The 9,487-nt window shown below is 50.3% G+C and overlaps 1 protein-coding gene across 1 annotated transcript; it reads left to right on the plus strand.

The window, feature by feature from the left end:
• Window positions 1–126: 126 nt before the first annotated feature.
• Window positions 127–9,487, plus strand: CILP (cartilage intermediate layer protein, nucleotide pyrophosphohydrolase). The gene is made up of 8 exons (XM_009696666.1): window positions 127–187; window positions 1,442–1,525; window positions 2,503–2,556; window positions 4,031–4,216; window positions 5,363–5,677; window positions 5,783–5,891; window positions 6,347–6,504; window positions 7,146–9,487. The coding sequence occupies exons 1-8, from the start codon at window positions 127–129 to the stop codon at window positions 9,485–9,487; spliced, it is 3,309 nt and encodes a 1,102-aa protein (XP_009694968.1).

Raw genomic sequence — 9,487 nt, forward strand, 5'->3', positions numbered from 1 at the left:
GCTCCCTTAAAGAAGCAGGACCCCAGGTGAGGCTGGACATGGCCAGGCTTGTCTCCGTAGGTCTGGGGAAGGCGTGGGACGGCTGCAGACCCTCCAAGGAGGTCCCAGTCACCTCTGGAGACAACGATGGTCACCGCAAAAGGATGGATCTTCCTCCTCCTCCTCCTGGGAGCCACATCCATTTTAGGTGAAGGTTAAACATTTCTATTCCCATCACCGCGCTGTCCCCTGCCCGCAGGTACACCAGTGTGAAGGCACACAACGTCTGTCGGTGGCCACTGAGCCAGCAGACACCGTCCCGACATCGATACCGGGTGCCGCTTTGGGTCAGCGTGGCCTTCACCCGGCCAAACAACTTCCAGATGAGGGCTGGCTCCCATGCAGCCCCGGGAGCATGGGCAAAGCCCATCTGCAAGTCAGCCAGCCTCTGCTTGACCCGGGATGAGCCCCCCAGCCCACTGGCCATGCTGGAACCATCCCTGCCATCATCCCCAGGACACTGTGGTGTCCAGCTCACAGCTCAGCTCCCATCCCAGCTCCCCTCTGCTCCGAGCAGACCTAGCCTGGCCAGTGCCTTATCCATCGTCCGAGGATGAAACAACCCCAGCCTCAGAGCTGAGCCCTCGGAAAGCAGCGACGTGGCTCTTCTCCAGGAGAAGATGCTCGGGAGCAGCAGGATCTGCCCGTTGCTGGCTCTGGAGGGTGGCACATACCAAAGCACTGAGAGATAAGCAACCTGCCCTTCTGCTTCGGCGGGTGTTGCAGAGAAAATGTGCTTGCAGGCTCTTTGGATTTGTTTTCTGAGGCTATAGAGGAATTTTGCCCTGAAGTGCTCTGGCCAGATGCCCGGGGATAAGAACAGGGAGAGTCAATTTGTCGCCAGGGAGGTGCCCAGAAGCCCTGCTGAGCCCCTGGGAGCTGGGCATAGGTGAGAGCTGGTGCTGGGCAGCTTCGGGTTTAGCTCCCCAGTTTAAATAGGACTGGTTCCAGCAAGCACCCCAGGAACTAGCCATGACCACCACCTCCCCTCAGCCATCCAGGTGGCCAGCATGTGCCAAAACCAGTCCATGACCCATAGCAACAACCAACCTCATCCACCTTGGGTTCGTTCTCCCCACGCAGGGAGAGGCAGGACATATTTTCTATCTCCAGCTATAAAAAGATGATTTGATCTGAGCTGCTCCAACACAGAAAGCACAAAAAAATTTCTCTTGGGTGATAAGGGAAATGGTAAATTTGCATCATACCAGAGCCGCAGTGATGCTGTGGGACATCTCCATCACGCGCTTCACTTGGCATCTCCTGCACTGCATCCCACAGGAGCTCTAACTGGCCACAACCCAAAGGGAAATCTGAAAAACTGAGCCTGAGGATGCCCAATCCCTTGAATTTAATTAATTTATTATTAATCTAATTTAAGCTCTAATTTATTGACCCTTAGGTCAAAGGCTTCTGAAACCAGCCCTCGGCAGGATCCAGATAAGACAGAAAACCTTCAGCCCGCTGGTAATGCTCAGCTTGGAGAGTAAGTTATTTCCCAGCTCGGGAGGCTTTCCCTTGCCGGGACAAGAGGTGTTTGCACGCGTATTAGTTTTTTCAGCCTTAATGTACAACCAAACAATATTATTTGAGTAGATGGGGACATTTAGGCAATGGAATAAATGTTAATCATCCGTGACCTCCTGTAGGGTTTTGGCTATCGCTGACACACACACTGTTGGCTCCTCTCCTGGAAAAGTGAAGGTCAAGTGCATGACCACAGCCCCAACTCCTGCGGGAGGCACGCATGGGCTGGGAGGGCGAGGAGAGCCCAGGGATGGGCAGGCACACGCTCCGACCTGCCCTTCCCCTGCCCAGCCCGACCCCACGCTCAGGGCAGTTTGCAACAACATTGCTTTAGAATTAAAGCCCATAGGTCATTAATTACCCGTAGAGCCCGGTCTGCTCCTTAATCCCCAGGAGATACCCCAACCTCTCAAGCTTTACTGCCCTGGGCTTGGGATTTAAATTCCGGCAGGCACTGAAAGGGCTGGACGTGCTGATGCCAGAGCCGAGGGATTCGGGGACTTTCCCAGCCTTCCGTCCCTCTCAGCCGCTGGGGAGATTCAAAGCATCAAAAACATGCACACTCAGAAAGGTCCCCTCCACCTGCTGAGAGGTATTTTTAGGAAAACTACCAGTAAAATTGTTTTCCCCTCAAAGCGGACGGCACAAAGCAGTGATGCTGAGGCTGGGGCTCGCAGAGCACGGGCTGACTCCTGCTTCTCTAGGGAGAAATAAAGCAAAATGTTGAGTTTTTAACCAACGCAATCGGAAACTAAAGCGTCTGCTCTTGGCAGCAATGAGCTGTAAACTCAGTTTTTGCCTCCAGGAGAGGGTGTGCCAGACCTGGTCGGGTTGAGCAGCCGGGCTCGGTGCAGCCGGGCTGGCGGGAGGGACTGGTGCTCGGTCAGGGAGCCGGCAGACCCTGCCCAAATCACCCCGTACGTCCTCTGCCCACAGGTACAAGGAGCAGTTCTCGCCGGGGAGACCCAACCTTCACCTATGCCAGACGCAGTACGTTCCTGCCGGCTGGTGCCGTGGGGTAGCCCTGTCCCCTCCCCACGTCCCTGCCAGCACTTGACCCCTCGGCTTCTCCCTTGTCCTCTGCTTTCTGCTGTCGAGGCACTACCCAGAGCCATATAATGCCATTTTCCTCCACAGGACTCCCCTCCTCCTTTCTTATCATCACCAGCCCTGCAGATTAAAGCATCTGATCCCAAACAAGCTTAGGATCTTACTGAGACCCCACTTTAATCTGTTGCATGTTAAATTTTTGCTTGGGGCAAGTACAGATGGGCATTTATCCATGTGTTGCCAGGGACAGGACCGCATCCCCAAGCTCACCTCCTCCTGCATCCCCCAAATTGCTAAATAAGGTCTACGAACGCGCCACTCGGGATGCTGAACTGGAGATGCCGACGTGCCACCAGATTAAAAAGTCACCCATCTAAGCCAAGCGCTTGCTCCAAACCAGACATGACGCTCCCATGGCTGCTCTCATTTAAATGGTCTTTTCCAGCCACTTGCTTTTGTAAGCCAGGGGTTCATTTTTGACCATCGCTATTGGAACGGTCCAGCTGTGTCCTTGTCTGCCTTTCTAGGAAACAACCCAACCTGGTTTATTACAAATTGGGTGGAAGAGTAGGTGTGGGAGATGACACAGCACACGTCTCCAAGCAACCTCATTTTTAGAAACTTTAGGTCACAAGCGCATCCTTGTAAACATTATTAGAACATTGTCATTTAAAAATAAACCCAAACCACAGACTTGGAGTGGATCTCATCCATTCAAAGCAGCTTAAATTAATGCCATCCAGTAGCCCAGTTAAAGAAATCCCTTTAAAAATCTAACCCCCTATTAAACTCTCAATGTGTTTTACAAACTCTCTTTGTGTTTTACAAATCAGCTGGCCCCCAACATGCTCAGCCCGTTTAGTAGTATCTTAGGCTTCTGGTTTGTACCCAGTAAAACTGGTGCTCACAATAGGACACATGCTTCCCCTATAGAGAACATATGTTGAAGTACGGTTAAAGACATTCAACATGATCATACCAACAATTTTACCCTTTTTTTCTGTTGGTTTCTTGGGTTTTTTTATTTAACCACATTTGAAATGCAGGCAAGCGTTGCTCGTCAGACAGCATTTAAATGGCAATGTGTATTTGATTTCCTTTAAGCCAAAGTTATTCAACACTAAGCATGAGCTGCATGCATGTATTTTGCTCCCCTCGAGTTTATCTTAATCACCCTGAATTTGGTAGCCTGCAGGGAATTATGTCAGAAGCCTTCAGACACCTTCCCGTGCTTTATTTCCTAGCTTCCTGAACGTGCTTTGAGTTTGTTTAATCCATGTGGTGCCTAATATCCAAATGCATAGTCTGAGCTATATAGAAGCTATATAGAAGCTGCTAAGAAAACAACTGCCCATTTTCGGGCAGCTGTACATGTAATGTGCATCTCAGTAACACACCGCTGATGTTATTCAAGGTCCACTGGTGCAAGATTCAAAAAGGTTTTTGTCTCCATGGTCGAAATGGAGCGAGTGCTCAGCAAAGTGCGGCCAAACCAGTGTGCAGAAGCGTACCAGATCCTGCCTAGCTGAGCACCTCTGGGGTGTGCACTGTAACGAAGCCACCGAGGAAGGGCGGCTCTGCATCGGACACGTTTGCTCAGGTGCTCCTATAACCTCACTTACGGGCAGGGGATGATGTCCTGATCTCACCATTGCATAGGCGTTGTACTCCCTTCACTGTCGTTTTACCGTCTTTCTCTCCCTTGCCAGAATTCTGTGATGCTGATGCCTTCCCGAGTAGGGCTGGGGAGTGCTAAGGGAGCAGAGTATGGGGAGTTTATAGTCAAATAGCAAGATAAGGGGGGCATCCAGATATGGGGAATCATCAGGGTCCCATAAGGATTCTAGGGATACAGGAAAAATCTGACTAATCTTGTTGTAACAGCAGCTCTCAAGGTGGAGTCAGCGATTGCAGGCAGCTGCCTCCACGTAATCTCCAGGAAGGAGAACAGTTGGGAATATCGAATTGCCACAGGCCCTGCTGAAGGGGCTTGTAATAAAATTCTTATAAACCCCTTTTAAACAAATCATTCTGAAAATAGTCTATGTTTTCTCTAGGAAAGTCGTTTCAGTTTTCCCTGATTTCTTCCACTTATTTCCAGCTTTAAAAAAATTATCGGGTAGCTGCTGTACAGGGATGTTCTGTGATTGTCACAGGAATGACCTGAGCCTTTCCGTTGGGAAGAGACAGATTATTATTTAGGATTAATCACTGTAGGTAATGATAACGTTTCAGAATCGCTGTTCGGGAGACCATTTGTTAAACCCACCAGCTAATGCTCATTTGGCACTTAACCTATGTCTTGCCCAAGCCAGGATACCACTGAATAAGGGGAGACAGCTTTTCAGAGACAGAAGTCATGACTTTGGGCATGAGTTGGTAACAGAAACCTACAAAGTTCAAGGCATTTGGATTTGTAATTTTGCCAGGGTTGAGCTAAGAGCTCACATGCTGATCTGGATTCAAATTTCCCCGAAATTCAACCCATTGGGGAAGGTAAATAACAGTTCCTAGCTGTAATTATAGCCACGCGGCTGCTTTCTACTAATTATCAGGTTCAAAATGACATCGTCCCTGTGTTTCTAATGCACAGCTGTTGATAATCAGTAAAAATATGTTTTGGATACAATTTATTCCTTATGCAGTATTTGCCTTATTGCATCTAAATTAAAAGCAGACGCAAGGCTATGCCATGAGCATTACAGGGACTCGGGGCTGCTTTCTGACCTGCTTGCTTCTCCTCCAGTCTGCAACATCACCTGCCCCATGGGCCGCGTCAACGCCGACTGCGACGCCTGCATGTGCGAAGATGCAACCCTGCACGGGAAGGTCTCTCTCGAGGATGGGTCGCCCGCTATTGATGCCCGGGTCTACCTGCAAGCCAAGAAACTCAAGCTGTTGACAACAGCCGATAACAGAGGCATGTTTAGGATCCCGGGGGTTTGTCCTGATGGCAAAAACACCCTTAAAATAAAGAAAGCTAAATATGCAACAGCGACTGTCACCGTGCCTGAGAGCAACAGAAGAAACCTGGCGATCCAAGTGCAGCTGCAACGATCAGGTAGCCCCAAAGAGGGGGGGAACATAGAAAACTTTACGCAGTAATCAAATAAACCGTGATTTTAGGAAGGGAAGAGTAATGAGATGGCTTTTCCTCCTCCTGCAGGAAAACCCTACATTTTCAGGAGCCCCGAGGACAAAGCCAGGAGAGTGGGGCAGAGCGTGTCGCTCTGCTGCGATGCCCTCGGGAATCCGGCCCCCGACCGCTACCTCTGGTAAGGAACTCGAGTTTGATCGGGCAGAAGTCTTACCCGTCCCACAGATTCAATTTTTATCTCCTTACCATCTCCATAAAAGTGGGGGGTTAGCTATAAATCAGCTAAATATGCCAAGAGCGTATTGCTGCAAATGATGGTTTCCTCGAGCTGGCGTTTCTCGCAGGTGCGGTAATGTCATCTGCCGAGGGACTTACTGGAAAAACATACAAATAAGAGTTTGAAAAGCCTCAGCAGGCACGACGGGCAGCTCTGCCATCCAGCAGTCACATCTCAGTACTGCCAGGGGAAGGGGAATAACTTTTAGGTGATGCCACCTAGCCAAACTACAAATGGAGAAACTGAGGCAAGAGGTTTGGCAAAATCCACAGGGCAGGATGCAGGATTAGGCCATTGCTCTGCTCCGGCCAGGTGGTCAGCCTCTGTCTCCTTAACCACCTGCCTCTTTCTGGCAGGTACCACAACGGCTCACTGCTGGATCCCTCCTTATACAAATATAAAAACAACCTGATTCTGAAGAACCTGAAGAGAGACCAGGCAGGAGAGTATTTCTGCAAGGCCAGCAGCGCCGGGGGCTCAGCGAAGTCCCAATCTGCCAAGCTTGCTGTCATAGGTAAGAGAAAATGTTCATGATGCTCTCCAAGCAGCTGGGGAGGCGGCGGTGTGCAGAAACCAGAAATTGTGATACATGTGGGAAAGAAAAGTTGCAGGAAAAATATTTGGGGTTTATTTCATGCATCCGTTAGCAGATAAGCTTGCGTGAGCTGGTTATGAACCAGATGCTCTCTACAAACTGGAGCTCTGGATTGCGTGTGACCTGCCAAGCTCAATCTGCTGGTTTCAGCAGATTTCTCACTGTACTTGCTGCCTGACATGTGAATATTTCTGTTTGTTTAGGTGGGGTTTTTTTAAACCTTGGGACACATTTTAGTCTCTCCGTAGCCAAAAAGCCAGGCAGCTGCAGAACATCTAGCTGAGGGTGGGCTGGATGGCAGTGGTGGGTAACCAGGAGCTGGGATGCTCCTGCAAACAGCACTGCTCTTAATCAAGCACCTAAAATTAAAGCTGAGCACCTGCTTCACCGAAACTGAGGCCAGACGAATTCAGCTAACCAAAATCCTGCAAAACATCTTTTTTATGGCTGTGAAAACCTCATTGTTATTGGAAGTAATGTTTAGCTCTGAGAGTTTCAGACCACATAGCAATGACGGTACAATTATTTCATGCTGCTCATTAAGAAATCCTATTCAACAGGAAGACAAGAGGCACCCTGCAACTCCCAACCCCAAAGCCACCTCATCCGACTTCCTCACGATTGCTTCCAAAAAGCAACGAACTCCTTCTACTATGATGTGGGCAAGTGCCCAGCGAAGACCTGCGCTGGGAAGCTGGATAAGGGTCTCCGGTGTAAGGACAACGTCGCCTACTGCTGCGGGGTGTCCAAGATGGAAACCAGGGACATCTCCTGCAATGGGTACACGCTCCCCACTAAAGTTGTTGTAGAATGTGGCTGCAAAAAATGCACCGAGACCAAAATAACGGTTCGAGGCAGAGCCACAGCAGCAGATAATGGTGAGCCACTGAGGTTTGGCCACATCTACATGGGGAACAAGAGAGTGAGTATGACCGGCTACAAGGGAACCTTCTCCATCCAGGTCCCAGCAGACACAGAGAGACTGGTTCTAACTTTCGTCGATCGGCTGCAGAAGTTTGTGAACACAACAAAGGTTCTGCCCTTCAAGGAAAACGGAGGTGCTGTGTTTCACGAGATCAAGCTACTAAGAAAGAAAGCCCCTGTTACATTGGAATCCACGGAAACCAACGTGATTTCTTTGGGAGAAATGGAAGAAGATGATCCAATTGCTGAATTAGAAATTCCTCCCAACTCGTTTTATAGGAAAAATGGAGAAGCCTACAGAGGCAGAGTGAAAGCCAGTGTGACATTTCTGGACCCAAGGAACATCTCAACAGCCGCTGTGACACAAAGTGACCTGAACTTTGTAGATGAGGAAGGAGACATATTTCCGCTCCGCACATACGGCATGTTTTCTGTGGACTTCACTGACGAACAGGGCACCGAGTCTCTTAACGCAGAAGAGGTGAAGGTTCATTTGGATGCTGCTCAGGTCAAGGTGCCAGAGCACCTGCAAGAGATGAAGCTTTGGTCCCTGAACCCAGAGACAGGACTCTGGGAGGAAGAAGGGGACTTCAACCTTGAGAAAAGCAGACGGCGCAAAAGGGAGGAGAGAACTTTTTTGGTTGGGAACATGGAGATCAAAGAAAGGCGGCTTTTTAACCTGGACGTCCCAGAGAGCAGACGGTGCTACGTCAAAGTCCGAGCCTACAGAAGTGAAAGATTTCTGCAAAGCGAGCAGATCCAAGGGGTTGTGATTTCTGTTATAAACACGGAGCCAGAACCAGGGTTCTCCTCCAACCCCAGAGCATGGGGCCGTTTTGACAGCGTGGTCACTGGTCCCAATGGTGCCTGCGTGCCCGCCTTCTGTGACGAGCAAAATCCCGAGGCCTACGCAGCTTATATCTTGGCGAGCATGGGGGGCGAAGAGCTCGAAGCTGTCCCCTCTGCTCCCAAACTCAACCCTAACGCTATTGGGGTCCCACAGCCATATCTCAACAAGCTCAACTACAGGAGAACAGACCACGAGGACCCCAACACTAAGAAAACAGCATTCAGCATTAACATGGCCAAGCCAAGCCCTAATTCCCCAGAAGAGAACAACGGCCCTATTTATGCCTATGAAAACCTAAGCGAATGTGAGGAAGCTCCACACAGCGCTGCTCACTTCAGGTTTTACAGGATAGAGGGAGACCAATATGACTACAACACCGTTCCCTTCAGTGAAGATGACCTCATGAGCTGGACCGATGACTACCTGGCGTGGTGGCCCAAGCCCATGGAATTTAGGGCCTGCTACATTAAAGTAAAAATAAATGGACCCCAAGAGGTTAACATAAGATCTCGTAACATGGGTGGGACGCACCCGCGTACTATTGGCAAGCTCTACGGCATCAGGGACGTCCGCAGCATTCGTGACTCCGAGCAGCCAGACGTGTCGGCAGCCTGCCTGGAGTTCAAGTGCAGCGGCATGCTCTTCGACCAAGACCGTGTTGACCGCACGCTCGTGAAGGTGGTCCCACAAGGCAGCTGCCGCCGAGAGAGCGTCAACAGCATGCTCCACGAGTACCTGGTGAACCACCTCCCCATGGCTACGAACAACGACTCCAGCGAGTACACAATGCTGGCTCCTCTCGATCCACTGGGACACAACTACGGCATCTACACCGTCACTGACCAAGACCCAAGGATCGCCAAGGAAATCGCCCTGGGTAGGTGTTTTGACGGCACGTCTGATGGCACCTCCAGAACCATGAAGAGCAACATTGGTGTTGGGTTGACTTTCACCTGTTCGGAGAGGAGCGCAGCAGAGCAAAGCATCTTCCAGTCTCAGAGGAACTCGGGCCAGCAGTCCATACTGGTTCTGCCAGGAGAGAGCCCCGCGTACCGAAGGCAGCCAGCAAGTCGCCGAACCACCCAAGGCAGGACCCCGATGAGAAGTCAACGTTCTCCAACATACTAG

Source organism: Cariama cristata, unplaced genomic scaffold, assembly GCF_000690535.1.
Source record: "Cariama cristata isolate BGI_N322 unplaced genomic scaffold, ASM69053v1 scaffold37463, whole genome shotgun sequence".
Taxonomy (NCBI): Eukaryota; Metazoa; Chordata; class Aves; order Cariamiformes; family Cariamidae; genus Cariama; species Cariama cristata.

Coding starts and splice junctions, on each gene's coding strand:
- CILP (XM_009696666.1), top strand. CDS start 127: ATGGTCACCGCAAAAGGATGGATCTTCCTCCTCCTCCTCCTGGGAGCC. Junction 1,526..2,502: donor GGTAATGCTCAGCTTGGAGA/GTAAGTTATTTC, acceptor CTCTGCCCACAG/GTACAAGGAGCAGTTCTCGC. Junction 6,505..7,145: donor TGCCAAGCTTGCTGTCATAG/GTAAGAGAAAAT, acceptor CCTATTCAACAG/GAAGACAAGAGGCACCCTGC.